The sequence below is a fragment of the Ptychodera flava genome, chromosome 2, assembly GCF_041260155.1.
Source record: "Ptychodera flava strain L36383 chromosome 2, AS_Pfla_20210202, whole genome shotgun sequence".
In the NCBI taxonomy this organism is placed as follows: Eukaryota; Metazoa; Hemichordata; class Enteropneusta; family Ptychoderidae; genus Ptychodera; species Ptychodera flava.
Window position 1 is genome coordinate 4,497,528 of NC_091929.1, and position 16,179 is coordinate 4,513,706.

General features: G+C 37.9%; 1 protein-coding gene and 1 long non-coding RNA gene across 2 annotated transcripts in view; one reads left to right on the plus strand and one right to left on the minus strand.

Annotated features, from left to right (window-relative positions):
• Nucleotides 1-16,179, plus strand: part of LOC139151753 (uncharacterized) — a 69,453-nt gene that overhangs the window by 48,418 nt on the left and 4,856 nt on the right. The window lies entirely within an intron of this gene.
• On the minus strand, nucleotides 3,957-7,621 carry LOC139146820 (uncharacterized). Its single transcript, XM_070717785.1, has 4 exons — nucleotides 6,623-7,621; nucleotides 5,799-6,039; nucleotides 5,304-5,400; nucleotides 3,957-4,074 (listed from the first exon to the last, which is right to left on the minus strand). The coding sequence occupies exons 1-4, from the start codon at nucleotides 7,507-7,509 to the stop codon at nucleotides 4,013-4,015; spliced, it is 1,287 nt and encodes a 428-aa protein (XP_070573886.1). The 5' UTR covers nucleotides 7,510-7,621; the 3' UTR covers nucleotides 3,957-4,012.

Consider the following 16,179-nt stretch of genomic DNA (forward strand, 5'->3'; position numbering starts at 1 on the left):
CAACAGCAACTTCAACACTCACAAAGCCAATCTACTGATCTGGGTTCGTAGTGAATTATTGAGGAACACTTCTTTAAGGGAACAGTTCATTTCAATAATGGCTCCACCAGAAGACGCTAGTCTTTTTCGGGATGGACAGTTCACCGCAGAAGGTCTGGTCCTCATACGCGAGATTTTGGCAGACATAATACATCATTATGTCAATATGGGTGCTGCCCAGTTTGTACAACAGCAAAGATGCGCACTTAAATTAAAGAAAACTGAAGCCCACAGAAGAAAGGTGATGCAGCGGGATCAAAAGTCTTCTGAAAAGAAAACCAAGATGTGCATCGACAAAATCAAGGAAGACTGTAGCGAAAATAAAGGCAATTCACATGCAGCAGTCTATGCCAAAGTTGTAGAGAATCCAAAATACTTCACATCCCGTTTGTACACGAAAGATGAAATAAGAACCTTTTTCGGCTTGTATGATTTACGGTTCGTTCAGCGATACAGCAAGGACAAACTCAATGATATTTTAGTGAACAGAATCAAATCCTGTGAAAGAATGCCAAAACCGAATAGAGTGTAATTAAATCACTGGGTACAAACACATGGCACTACTGCACTGTTCAGTTTTGTAGCGGTAACTTGCTGGATCCATGCCCAAATGAGGTAACAGAAAATAAGGTAATATATAGGTTATGAAAGCGATCATTTCTTTAAAGTTTGTTTGAGATCCATGTTTATCGTGAGATGGTGAAGATATCTTGAGTTTTACCAAATTTGGGAAGAATTTTCTACATATTTGGTAAAGAAATATTCTCTGAAACTACTTGTCCATTTTTTCTCAAAATTGAGTTTAATGCATAGAAGGGTGATATCTTTCTTATATGTTCAACTTGTTACAAAATTCATTTTTGGGTTATTAGTCAAAATTAGTCAAAATTCTTTTCTCTCCATAACTAAGGGTTCTCCACAGGAATACATTTCTACAACAAAAGAATATGCAAATTATGCATTATTATGTAAACTGGTCATCCCTCTGTTTTTGTAAGCTGTGGTGAACACTGCTACTTATCAAAATGCTATGAAATCAAGGTTTGATAGATGTCTTCATTGTAGCACCAAAATATTTTGCAGGAGATACTGAAAATATTTATTGCAACCAATTTTCATACATTGTTACCACGTTTTGATTATTATAATGGAGCGGACAGTGAAATTTGAAAACTTTGACATTGATTTTGTATATTTGAAAATGTCTGTGTCCTTGACAAGTCTCACTGTATAGAGAATATCTAACTGTTCATGCTTGAATGACTCCAAACCAATACATCAGTTTACTGTAAATACTTAGTATTGGGCAATTTCGAAAGGTTTTGTACATGGAAATAATTTCTTGTATTTCACGGCAAAGAAATTTGCCTACTGTTGACTGAAACTATGCAACGTATTACATCTCATGTTAACTGATCAGTCACTGCTGTAAAGATTAAGGTGATTGTCTACATAGCTACTGCAAATTGTTTTAATCAATACAAAATGATGAGTCACACTGACTAATTATTTCAAAGCCTAAAAACACATGGAAAAAACATATTTACAACCATTATGGTCTACAGTAAAAAGGCAGTGATGCTCATCAGACCTGTAATATTACATTTGTATTTCCATAAGCTCCGTCCAGGACGTTGCAAAGCAGCACTTTGAAATGGCAAAAAAGTAACTTTTACAAATTTAAATCTGACTTTGGCATGGTTTCGCACAGAAACTGTAAAAACACCTCTTTATTATTTACAAAATAAACAGCCTTTTGTTACTGTCTAGTACAAGTAAGATTCCATGCAATGCCAGAATAGTTGTTTAATTTTCTATATTTACTGTCAGACAGTAATAAACACAGTTCCTCATCAATCATGTTCTCTCTGTTTTCTTTCTTCCCTTGTAAAGTGGAAGGCTTAAAAAAAAAAATTGTTCTACTTTTCCAGAATTACATTTTCTGGTACTTGCTGATTGCCCCAAACATATTGCATTGATACCCGGGCCATACTGCAAGTAAGAAGGGTTGTTATTTTGGCCATTTTTACCTCGTTGTTGGCAGAAGATATTCTCGACCAAATTGCTGTTTGCCCTTGCAGCAACAATCCCACACCCAGGATATTTTGAAAAAACTTGCACTGCATATATCCCTTACACCTAACAACATTTAGCTAATGTCGAATCTAGCCTTGTCGGAGAGTAGCATCTCGTTCTTATCAGAAGCTGACAAGCCAGAGAGTGAATAGACACCCCTTTCCCATCTTCTGAAATATTCCAATATTTCGTCATTTTCCACCAGTCTTTGGCCATGTGTTGAGAGGAGTGGGTTCCAATCCTTGACATTTGCAATTAGCTTGCTGGTATTGCTGAGCAAAAGAATAACTGCATCTAAATCCTGCAATTCAGCGCCTGCTGCTCCCTCACACTCCCGGTATTTCTTGAACTCCTGTAGAATCAAAGAGATTAGTGAAATTACTACAAAACATATGACACAAACTGCATTGTTTGGTGTTATTTTAATGATATTGTTTGAAACAAGTCATCAATAATGACAGAGTTCACACTAGTTCTATGTTGTTAACATCTCTGGTACTTGGTGTTAATTGTTAAAAAAAGATGACTTTTTACAGATAATTGTAAATTGTACTTATTGCAAAACTTCTGGAGAGCAATTGTGGATAAGCGTCAAGAAATCATATGATTATACATGTCCAAGTACATTGGTCCTTTAACCAGTTTGGATGAAATTAATTCAGGGTGTCAAAGTATTACATTTTGACAAGAAAAAAATGTGACCATAGTGACACCTGGTGGTCATTTTAACAAAGCTACAAAATATTGAAACAAACATAATGAGTGTGTACATGTCATGACACAATAACCCTGTACCATCTTTGAACAAAATTACAGTAGCTCATGGCTGTATTACTTAAGGTTCTGCAGATGAAAATTATCAAACAAAATGACTGCCTGGTAGCCATTTTGAATCATATCATGACCTAAATACATAGGTGCCCACATGAACATCATGATACAATGGCCTTGTGCTACATTTAAAAGAAATTCAATACTGGGTCTGAGTTGGGGCTCAAAGAATGAAATTATATGTGACAAAATTAATGTTTGCTTATATGTCACGACACATTAGCCTTTTGCCAAATTTGAACAATATTTGCAATTGCATGTCTGAGCCAGCCAGCAGCCCCCCCCCCCCCGGCCTGTTTGAAACATAGTGCAATAGAAAATCACATGCAGTATGGCTAGACTAGTCTTGCATTCCTACCTTCATTAAATATAACATGTCTCTATTCAACACATCCTCAGCCAAATGGTTGCGCATCCGAGTGCAGGGCCTAGATCAAAATGTTCCGGTGTTAACCTGTGATGCAGAGGGAGACTGTGTTTATCCTGGTCAAATCTGAAGGCATCTTTCCAGTACTTCCAAAGAATTTTGCCATTGCCTTGCTGAAGGGTCCGTGTCGACCTGCCAGTCTCCGAACTTTTCTCAATTCCATTCGAATTTTTTTGAAGTTGTGCTGAAACATTAAATGACATTGTGACCAAAATATCATTAACTTGCTCTACTTCTAACTTTAAGTTGGTTTAAACTTATATTCTAGCTGATTAAAGGAATTTTTTGTATCACTACAAAATGTATTTCAATATCTCACAGGTCTGTTGTTAAATAATGTCAAAAATGCATCTATAAAGTGACATTTTATTTATCAATAATGACACCTACCCATGGATCCATGCAGAAAACCATAGGTTCATGAGTGCACAGGTTTAGAGTTGTTAATTTCTCTTTCACATGATCCTTCCCCTTAAAATGTAGTTGGACAAAGGAACAGTTTGCCTGTCTCCCGTCCAAGCAACAGAAGGTTACATGAAAACCCCTTTTCTGCAGCCAATGTACAGCATTCCAAAACTCTGTATATAAAGTAGCTGGATCCACTTTCCTTGTTCGCCAGTGAGCAATTGGAAATTGGAATCATGTATTACCCAGGAAAACCATTTGAAGCACATGGGTTGCTGTGACAGTGGTATCCTCTCCTAAAAAAGTAAACCGATATGCATTATCAGAATTAGATATACCATATTAATTACGAAGAAATATGTTTACTCTATTAATTTGATTGATGGACACACCTACGTAGTGTATTTGAGTTTATACTTTCAATACCATTGTATTTCTAACCTTAAAGCCGCAATTTTCAATCCTACGTAGTGGGTGTGAGTTTATACTTTCAATACCATTGTATTTCTAACCTTAAAGCCGCAATTTTCAATCCCAGGTTCTCGTATTAGTGGGATTCTCCTCCCAGTCAAACACTTAGCCAGTAAGAAATTTGATTTCTATAACATTAATTACACAAACTGATCTCAACCTTTTGGTGCCTTTTGTTTATCCCACAAACTGAGTTTATACAAGAGTTTGATTTACGGTCGGTTCAAATCGCCAACGGTCATGATTCCCCACCACCAACACTCAAATTTCCTAAAAAATCCTCTTCCAGACACGTTAAAATTTGAATATAACCACTGAGTTTGGTCAGTTGCAGCTTCGCGCTGACCGCTTGGCAGTCTATCTGTGTTTTTAAGGCTGGAAAAGCTAAAAAGTGGCTTTTTCTGGAGTGTGTGCCTGTTCGATGTCCACTTACACAATGAACGCAGGCATAGCTTTGCCCCCTTCTGCCTTTAACTTAACCCAAGAAGTCAAAGCAAAATCATTAACAAGCTAGAACCATGTACATATTCAGTGCTTTCGTAAGTTTTTTAACAATAGGCTGAAAGAGAATATCAAGCGGCTAGTAAATGTCGCCGATAACAAGGGGAGAGCTTGAGAGGGGATGTGCCCCCTCTTGCCCTAAAAAATGTAGAGAAGTGAATGTCCTAATATATAGTGACATGGCATATTAAAGCTCCAGTAGCTGCATCTTTTCTGTATTTTGATAATGCAAAAGCACCATCCAATCTCTCAAGATATGTATTTAATTCTAAGTCATTCAGCCGAAGTACCTCAGTAATAATTACATTTCAAACAGTGGCAGGTCACCAAACTCCTGTACACATGTGTAAAGACTGGTGGCAGCCAAAAATGATTCTTGTGTTAAGAGCCAAGTTCTGTGTTGACGGTAGTGCATTGAAACTTTCTGTGGCCAGACTTAAATGTTTCCTTAGTTACTTTTGGTTTAAAATTATTACAATAAAAATACTACAAATTGATACAGCTAATGGTGCTTTTAGGGTTACAGTTGGCCTCACTTTTTATTAATAATTACCTGATATTATCGTCTGCATATCATCATTTTCATCTCCAAGACAAACAAGTCCAACCACTTCTGCTCCTTCAGCAGTAAACTTTATTTGCAAATCTTCCTGCAACAGAGAAAGTGTACGAATAAAACAGATTAGAATAACTCTGCTTCACCATGTTACTCAACTACAGTCACAGGCTGCACAGACTGTATTAATATTATTGAGTTTTTCTTATTAAATTATAGCTAATTGTCCTAATGCCTGCAAACATAAGGGATTAGAACTCATTTACAGTCGACAAGTTGTGAGGTATGGCAGTTACATGAAGATCACCAAGTGCCACTGTTTCTGACTAATTATTCTGTTTCTGACTGATTATTGTGATAGTGTAGCCAAGGTAATAAGATGGTAGTACAGAGTATCACAGTCAGTCATTTAGAAAAATGCTTAGAGGTGAAGTCAACTATAGTACAAAAAATGCACATTTATCCATGCTAAATGTTAGGAAGGTATCAAACCTGAATTGCCATTTCATCCAGTACTATTCCTCCATTTCTGCCTTCAATTGGTAGACATGTATTGTCAGCTTCCCGTACCATCCATTCAAGTACTGCATCATTTAATCCAGGATTCTGATCAACGCAATTTTTATACATACTTAGAAGTCTCCCCGATGGTAAAATCAGCATCCCACTTCTCTTTAATTCCTCATACGCACGAGGACTTCTCATCCATATCGACAGACACATCCGGATAATTCTGGGGAAAAAATTCATGAAACTAATGTTCTGACTTTAACATTTTGGTGTGAGCAGAAAATTAAATAAAGCAAAATGTATTCCTAATCATTACTATCACACAACAGAGTAAAATAATACTTTAGAAAAACCCTCCAGGGCTCTGACAACCCTGCTCTGCTGGCTTGTGTCCAATTTTTGTATGTCAGCAAACACTGCATATGATATATGAACAGCTGAAAAGTAAAATAAAATATGACAATCCCTGTATACCACACAGTGATACACTGTTAGTGTTTTCATACAAATCAGACAACCAAATATAGGCTGGTGTCAAAGCTGTACCAGCATGGAGTAGGGGGTTGTTTGAGTGGAAAACATGTCAAAATGCCTGTTCCAAAAATTGAAGTCAGTTGATCTGTATGCCTATAACAAACATTTTTCTACCTAACTATGAAGTACCTAACGCTAACTTTGTTTTATCAGGATTTTGCTAATAAAAAGTGCGAAACGAACTTTGTGTTGGGTTTATAATTAGGTAGCCATTCTGTGTAAACTGTACTTGGGCCGTAGACTGACATAAAGACTAAAAGATTGACACTTACTTAGGATGCCATCTCCTCCCAGTTGCACCTTTCGTCTGTAGCATTTTCTTTTGTTCATCCCAAAGTAATAACAAGTCAGGATTATTTCCACAAGCTCCAGTTTCTTGAGCTGATGTGAACAGTGTCACAAAATCTTCATGAGCATTATTTGAGAATAGAATCATTTCTTTCTTTACAGTCTCACGAAGCCTTTGTTCCCTTTTTTGTGCATTCAACCTGTGTTTCCTTTCCTCAGAAAGTTTGTCCTTAAGTTCTTGCTCACTCATGATCGATTCCTTCTTGAATTTTGATACCCCAGTAGGCGTTTCTCCCTCGAAGAGATCCTTCCCACAGTTTTTCTTCAGTGTGGCACAACGTTTACATGTTATTTCTGCATGTTGTATGGATAACAACATCTGACACCCAGTTGATCTGTGTATTAGCGACGATACTTCAGTGTTGTTAATGTTCTTCAGTAAGGTCTCTGTTCTACCGATAACATCACCCTGAGTCGATCGTGTTTCTCTCCTGGAACACACTTCAAAACCTGGGCAAACTTTGGATTTAGCAGCAATCATGAACAGAGATAAGAGTTCGTATTTATCGCCACTTAAAATGGTTGGTATACCATTCCATTGAGATACCTTTCTATTAAGAATATGAAGAGACCATGTCCAGTCTTCATACACTTTCAACTCCCGTATGACCCTCTGGCTACCGTAGGAGATGTTATCGTCGATAAACAACCATTCTGCCGCGAGTGTCGACGTGTCAGTTAGGGGTGCATCGCTAGCGCTGTGTCGGTTTTGAGTCTGATCATGATGACCTCGGGGAAGCCATCCAAGTTCACTCACGTCCAAAGTTTTCACGTCAGACCAACTAAGTTGATCAGGATACTTACGAAGCATCGCATTTGGGCCCCTTTTGAGATTGAAGTAAACGTGACTAATATATCTGTCAAGGAAATTTTGTGAACAAAAAGCATAAACGTGTCCACGCGTACGAGTACACCACTCCACTTCGAACGCATATTAAGTGGAGGAATTGCTATAACAAACAAACACACAATGTCAAAGTTCTCGCCGTGCTACTGTGGACGGAATTAAATGATATACCATTACCAGTCATTTCATATGGATGGAATAACTGTAATATAATTATTAAATGTTACATAGAAAATTCAGATTCAATTCAAAGGATACCATCGTTTCCATCCACGTTGAGTTTTCTATCCTTCACTGTGTTGTGCAACTGGCGAACAATCGCTCCTTTCTGTGCCGGAGAAAGACGGCTGTCCTCAAGGCCATTATCTCTTCGACGGGAACAAATTCCCCAATAGCCTCATGGAAATTTTTGCATAGCCTATAGGTGACGAAATGAAAATTCGGAAAGAAAAGAAAAAAAAACTACAAGTAAAAGAAAAAAATTCAGTGTACACTTCACTACACTACCGCGTCACGGTCCTATATAATTCTAGCGATACAAGTGCGACAATGTACGTTCCCTTTGTCATAGATACAGAAGACATGCATGAAATACAAAAAGAACGAGGCACCTTGACGAACTGGGTACTGTCACAAGGGGTCTGCATTCAGATTAGCATTTAACCACAGTCCCTATCCTGTCTTTGGATACGAACATTCCATCGTTCGATTTGAAGTATGCTTATTAGGCCTAAACCGACAAACAAAGTTTTAGGCTATCCGTGCGCCGCTTATTTCGGGAAGCACATGTACGCTACACTATGTAGGCCTAAGGCGTGATTGAAAATCGATGAATTCCTTAGACGAGTGGCGACACAACTCTCTTTTATTAGGTGGAAAAAGTAACCGGCGAGATTAACTTATTGACGCTGTACAGTCATAGTCATGAGCTTGGTTTCTACCGTATGACAGAAAACAACCGACTTTTGCGTCAAAGGCCTGTTGCTGGTACGTACTTTGAAAAAGAAAATAGCGATATGTTACCGCAAGACATATAGTGCTGCAGAGAAATGACGGTGCCTGGTTTAAAAAATTCACAGTGGGCGGCAAAAATTCTCCAGCGCGTGCTTGTGCTAATTAGGCTAATGTTTCACGACGTATTGTAAATTTTACTTGGCTTATACACTCTCCGAAAACGATGACGTGAAGCATACATCTAACTTAACTTACCACGTAATAAAACAGCCACTCCGGCGATCTTTTCTGCTTGGTCGGTCGATACTCTCTTGGTGACATTTGTTACATCGAGCAGGGCCATGTCTGCTTAGTTGTGTTTGAATTTCGCGCTTGGCAACGACACTTCCGCGTTCCTTCGATCCAACTTCCCGTTTATTTTTGAATAATGAGCAGTGTTTGTTTGCGCATATCATGAATATATAAGCGTCCACTAGGTTTACGGACGTCCTCGAGACACATTTCCCAAGATCTTCATACCTTCCCCTTTTTCATTAACATCACTATCTTTCCGATGTTGACTAACCTCTGATAAGTCCACGGATTAGCATAATTAGTTGTGTTGACTAATTAATCACAACATGTGTGTATGAGAGATATACGTCCTTGTAATGGAGTGTAAAATAAATAAAGAGTCACAGAGGCTAGGTTAGGTTATATAACCATTTATTTTATTTACTGTGATCATTGAGAGCATGAAGAAAGAAGAGAAAATGATAGAGAAAACTGTGAAAAACTCAGTAATACTTAATGGGTCGCCTGTGGTATTATTTTGAATGTCATGCTCGATATTGGCATTGTAATCTTTGTACTTTCTCGTTCTTGCCTTCTTAAATTTAGCATGTGTTTCAGTAAAGCTGGCATACGAGTCAACATCTCTCTTATAATTGCGATGGAGAGCTTCCGTCTCTCTAATAAACAAATGAGATCTTCATCAAATCAAGGAGGAACACAGTCGTTTATGTCAGAAAACAACAGATCATAAAAATATCAATAATATCAATACACACATCTCTCAGCTGTGTCTGCCATAATACTCCATGATATACAGGCAAGGGTTTGATTTAAATTATCAAAATCTGCTTTTTTGTAATAATATATAATTCTTTTTGATTTCTGTGGTGCACTAGTAGTATTAGTTACAAACACTTACAATAGCCTTTTGAGCTGAGTTTACTACTGGATCAATACACAACACGATTGGAACTAATTTGGGATAATTGGATGGTGAAGTGAGGTCGTTTAAATCTGTAAATATAGGCTCATCTTCTACATCTGTTCATCTTCTAATGTTACAGAAAATAAGGTCCAATAATCCGCGTTACAAGCGAAATCATCAACACACTGGAAACGCCGATGTTCAAATACAAAACTATTCAAAAAAGCTCAGATCTAGAAGAAGACCATGACATAGGCTCAGTTATATCAGAAGAAGAAAATGACCGGATAATGTCACAGAGATTGTCTCCACTGACCAAAATGATATCATTTGGCAGTTTTGACCTATGAACTAGTTCAAGTGATTTATCCAGTTCATTGATAACAGAATTTGATGCGTCACCCGGGTAGTAAATTCTGATATATATATATATATATATATATATATATATATATATATATATATATATATATATATATATATATATATATATATATATATATATATATATATATATATATATATATATATATATATATATATATATATATATATATAGACTCTCTTGGAAGCTTGATTTCAACCCAGATAATTTCGGCTAAAGTTTCGAATTCCGAGCAACGACGTGATATGAATTTCGACTTCAGCGCGATTAGAACACCTCCTACATCATTCCTAAGAGAAGGCGAGTCGATCCTATCTCTCCGGTATACAGTGTAAGTGTCCAGATCGAAAACTTCACTGTCGTATATATGTGGATTCAGCCATGTTTCAGTCAGGAGGAAAAACATCAAGAAAGCGTCCGACAAGTTGACATAAAAATCACAGAGTTTTGTTTGCAATCCCTGTGTATTCTGGTAAAAGATGGCTTTTACACATCAGGACTGTTGTAGAGCCACAGTTACGATGTGGATTTAATTCTGAAGTGGAACCTGGGTTGGTATGAATGTCACCGTCTCACAACAACACATTAAATGAAGCTTTATTATTGCTGTAGTAGAGGACAGGGCAACAAACTTGCCCGTTAATGACGGCACTGATTTACAGCAGGCCTGGAATGCTCACACGTTGAGTTAACGATGACATCAAAAGGTAGTCAATAACGAAATGGATGACAGACTCTTTTCACTGGGCAAAATGCTTGATATACAACAATATATACACATATACTGATTCTGTACATGTGTCAAATACGTTAAGTATACACGTACGTATACTAATAAAATGCAAAACTACAGTGTACACTTAGTGTGCAAAGATCTGCATTACGTATACTTATGATCTGCATAGAAATACGCTACGCATATCAACGTATTGGAATGTTCCATATACAAAGATATACGTTGCGTATGCAATTAATATTGTGTTCCATATACGTAAATATACGTAAATATGCTAAGCGCATATCAAGCATTTGTCAAGTGTTTGTTATGTAAAAGTAAGAGTACCTGCCTGTCCACTGTCCCAGTACACGAAGAATCAGGAACAACAAATGGAAAAACACCATGTAAAGCGTCTTCAAAGTAGCTGTAAAATTGACATCCAAACCGAAGTAGGCACGAAGCATTTATAAAGTCTGTGTTGTCGTACCAGAGCAAAAAACTAATAAAAAGGCTTGAAATTTCAAAATTTTGAAGCGCAGAGGTTACTGCATACAACTTGATTGTGTGATTATTAATATAACCGAATCACCCAATACTGGTTTCCCTTGATCATATCCCTCTTGTTTTTTTTTCTGCAGAAATTAAAAGGCAAAAATTAGAGATCGTTAAGATGGAGTTTAATGTTAAAGTAGTTTAACCTTGACATTAGACATTTGAAGTTTTTCTGCAGAAATTAAAAGGCAAAAAATAGAGATCGTTAAGATGGAGTTTAATGTTCGTAGTTTAACCTTGACATTAGACATTTCAAGGGCATAAACAATTTAACTGCAGACTGCCTCTCTCGTATTTAGAGTTTATTGTTTATTATTAAATATCACATTTGTGAAAGGAAGAATTTTCTTTGAAAAGTTTCCTTTTTGAAGAGGGGTGTGTTATTTATGTCATTCCCCCCCCCACACTCATGACCTGGGTTAAATATTTTTTTTTAATTTATTTTATTTGCTCATCAACAGCGTCATAAGGCAGGTACTTACAGGCGAGAAAATAAAGAAAGGGATAAAAGACACTAAAATTTAAACAAACAAAATAGTACTCTAAACATCAAACACTGACAAAAACAAATTAACATCTCTTTAAAGGTTGAATGATATTTTTCAAAAACATCGACCTTGCAAACCTTATCTATCAAATCATTGAAAAGTCGTGATGTACGTTCAATCAGGCCATTTTTGGTAACATCAACTTTTCAGTAAGGGATATGTAATAGAGGTCAATGTCTATCAGAGTATGGATCTATTGACGCATAAGCCATAAAAACCTGTACAATCTGTAGAGTCATAGGAAGATAAAAGGCATTTACTCACAAACATAAAAGCAAATAGTTTTCTATGCAAGAACAAAGGTTGAATTTTAAATAAATTACAGAGCAATTTACAGTCACAATTTAACCTAGATGTAGAGTCACTGTGACATCCCTGCTGACGATGTAAATATCTAAGAAAACGTTTCTGAATTGACTCAATACGTTTTGCCTGACTATCAGAAATTGAATTCAAATGAGTTCAGTGAGACTAATTATGCGATTGGCTTCACCTACAATAGATGCAATATGGTGAACAAAAGTGAGTTTGGAATCAAAATGGTACCGAAATCCTTTATGTGAGAAACATGATCGAGCAAACAATTATCCACATGGTAATTAAACTTAATATGTTTCTTTTTAAGGTGATGGTAAGTACCTTACATTTGCTAGCATTCAAATCTAAGCGCCAAATTTTTGACCACTGAATAAGGTTATCAACAGACTTTGTAAGTGCTTGCTATCATCAAGAGTTTTAACACGACTGAAAAGTTTTGCATCTTCTGCAAACAGCAATGGCTGAACAGATAGTCATCGGCAAGTCATTTATGTATAATGGAAGTAACAAAGGCCCTACGAATGGAACCTTGTGGCATGCCAGATGTTATCTGGTATCAAGTTGATGCTGCTCCATTTACTAGGACACATCGCTGTCTATTATTCAAATAACTTTTTAACAATTTCATATATTCTGATGAATTCCAAAATACTGTAATTTGTAGAGCAGTTCTATCAAAAACCTTGCTGAAATCTGTATAGATAACATTATATTAATAAGTTTTGAACATTCTCAAGGTCACTGTCCTTCATGACCTCATGACCTTGCATTCAGTTATTTCTGTTTGGAACCTTCTCGAAATTCAATTAGTCGTGCAGGTGGGGATACTTTAGAGCACTAATTAGCATACCGATAAAAGTTCTAGATTGTCCTTACATTTTCTTATATAACCATTAAAGTATAAATACTAGGGCAGCAGGCTTGCAGCTCAGGCATTTGGGATGAGTGTCTCGTGCGTGTTACTTCAAGACTTTGGAAACTCCAGCAGTATTAATTTCAAAATTTTTCAAGACCTTCACAGCATGCTTTACTTATTCCGCGGGCTTTTGATCAACCTCAACCCTGCAAGCAAGTCAAAGGACTATTCACTTTGTGTCGGTGTCTGATTCTGGAGCCTATAGTGCCGTACCAGCTAAGCTAAGTAGCCTGCACACTTTTACAGTTTGTATTCTATCCCTAGACTTAGTGATTAGTTTTATTTTTGTAATAAATTTCCTTTAAAAAAAACTGCTGAGTTCACCTCTTTGTTCGTTTTGTCTCATCTCATTCAAGAAAGGAGGTGCAAGTTCTATGCAAACAAGAACAAGTGTAGCGAAGTGTAGCGAAGTTAAATTAACACTACTATTGACAGCTTAATGTGCTAGGAGTCTTGGCTTATATTGTATAAAGCATTCTGTAAAATAGTTACTTTGATGTATTGTCAAAATAAAGCCGAGAATGGCATACTTGATTGCTTGTCATGGAAGGATATGCCTGTGTAAAGCGGACCTATTTGTACTCTAGCAAATGTTTCGCTGAAGGCACACGGTCGGCGTGTGACCAGTATGGTGAATGTGCAGTGCAACCCCTGGCGAAAGTTACCTCAACGCGGCGCCGTATACATCTTACTCAAGCCAATTCCCACCATTGTAGGGCCACAGCTGATGATAACGTATTTGCCTCGAGTTGCGAAATCCACTCTCCCATGTAAGTACTTGTATACTGCCGATTACAATATGTAGCTCTGCGTGCATGCCACGACTGTGTGTTCAACACACGTGCAGCCCTGCCTGGCGCATGCCACGCAGAGGTAAGCTTACGCTTGATCATATTATACTCGAATCGACTGAAATGATAAATTTATCGCACTAATTTCGATGTATTGTAGATCATGTGTAGTGTGACAGTTGTGTCAACATAGGGTCATACGACATAGGGTCATACGAGACGTAAAAATGTATATTGTATATTGTCAGAAAACGACCGCACTGGAAGCGCTAGACCACGTTTTTGTTTAGCTCTGCGTGGCAGGGCTGTGTGTTACCAGCGTTATACGTATGGCCTCCCACCACAGCCGTATAACGCCGGTAACACACGTACATCCCTGCCATGCAGAGCTTGTTTTTTTTCGAACCGCCGAGGAACGAAAGAGTGTTGCACAAGCCACAGGTAATTCACGGCATGGGTTTGCTTAGCTGTGCGTGGCAGGGCTGCGTTTTACCGGGGTCATACAGCCTCCTTCCGAATTCCGTATATTGCTGGTAAAACACAGCCCTGCCACGCAGAGCTTGGGTTTTCTTATCCCATTCGTCAGCTGAGGCACAGTCCTTCTATCACCATGGCTGAGGTAAACTGATGATTCACCTTAGCATAGTGCGGGGTAGTAGTTACACAAACGTTCATTTTTCTTGTTCGTATCTTAGATTGTTTTCACGAACACGTACACGTAAGTACGGGAGCTGAATTGCATTTCAAACGCTTGCGATTCAAGTATTGTACAGAGATGTTTGATAAACGGTATGGCATCAGCGGCAAGGGGTATCATACGGATAGAGGTCACACTTTGCTCTGCATGGCAGGGCTCTGTGTTACCGGCGTTATACGGCTTTGGTGGGAGGCTTACACTAATTTCGGAACGGAATGAGCTAAACAGAACAGGACGGAATAGCCACACCAAATAAGAAATTAATAGTTTCTCTTAATTCGGGGGAAAAAAATGGAATTAAGACAGACATTTTGATTTAAATATAATATATCATTTATTTAACTGTATTAGTAAGGCACGTCAATTTTGAAGTTTCCAAAATGAAAATTATGTCAAATACCACAGGAAACGAGGCTGTAACTTCAATTTGAAGCTAGGTATACATCTTAATTTAAATCTAACCCCGAGAATCAGGCCTTATAAAAGGCACTACCATAGTGTGGAGGGGGTGGTCAACCCAAAAGAGGGCGTGTCTATATATGGTCAACATGTAATTGTGCACTCTGTTTTGTTACGTGCGATTGCAATTTTTTAAGATGTCACCGCCACATGAGCAGCTGTATATTTTTTCGAAAAACAAGCGGATTTAGTATCTTAATGTCTTTACAACTTTCGTTAGTATGGACAGTTTAGATGAATTAATCCAGGAACTCACCGTGACGCACTGGCAGTAAAACTTATAAATTGCTGCGAGTGTACCATGCCTGGCTGTTTGTGAGACTCTCATCACGCTAGTCAGGGGTTGCATCCGTGCCAATTAACACACAGTCAGCAATGCAGTTACAATGTATCAATTTAAGACGTTAGAATCCGTCACCACCTCCCTTGTTTTTCACCTCCGCGCAAATGTAATCCAGCGCCCTGCCATCGAGGTGAATTATTTTATACACAGACCACCACCTTACGGTAGCCATAGCATCCTCCAGCAGATGTAATATCCAGGGTGAGGTTGGTATCAGGTGTAGTTTCAGATTTAGGGACTGGTCTGTTTCTTCAGCCTTGGGGGGGCCGTTGGATTCATGGGGGGGTCACCCTGTTTTTGACTTTGGTGATAGGGGGGGTCACCATGTTTTTGAAATGCCCAATAGGGGGGGTCAGTGTGTTTTTGAATTTGACACAGGCTCATCATTGCCTAAAATGCTAGTGTCAGCCACAAATTTCATCATTCAGTTGTATTTTTCGGCGCGCCCGAAGGGCGCGTAACTTTAATAATCAGTCATATTTTTCAGCACGCCCAACTTTAACATATCAAGCATACATATATCAGAGATATCTGTATGTTCAATATTTTTCATCGTGCTCTTCAAGCTCATTACTTTAATATATCAGACATTTTTCAGCACGCCCTTCAGGTGCATGACTTGCCGTGATGAAATCGTGAATAAGACTACTAATAAGAAATTTATTCCATAAAAACAAACTTTGGCAAGTGTGGTAGAGCAAGTACAATAAATCAAACATTACACGTATAATCAGGCCAGACCACTCCCAAGAATG

Bases quoted from the DNA above. Each gene is read 5' to 3' on its own strand.
- LOC139146820 (XM_070717785.1), bottom strand. From the start codon at position 7,509: ATGCTTCGTAAGTATCCTGATCAACTTAGTTGGTCTGACGTGAAAACT. The intron at 6,040-6,622 runs GTAAGTGTCAAT...TTTTTTCCCCAG, and splicing joins GGGAGGAGATGGCATCCTAA to AATTATCCGGATGTGTCTGT. The intron at 4,075-5,303 runs GTAATTATTAAT...TTACTTTTTTAG, and splicing joins TATGCAGACGATAATATCAG to GAGAGGATACCACTGTCACA.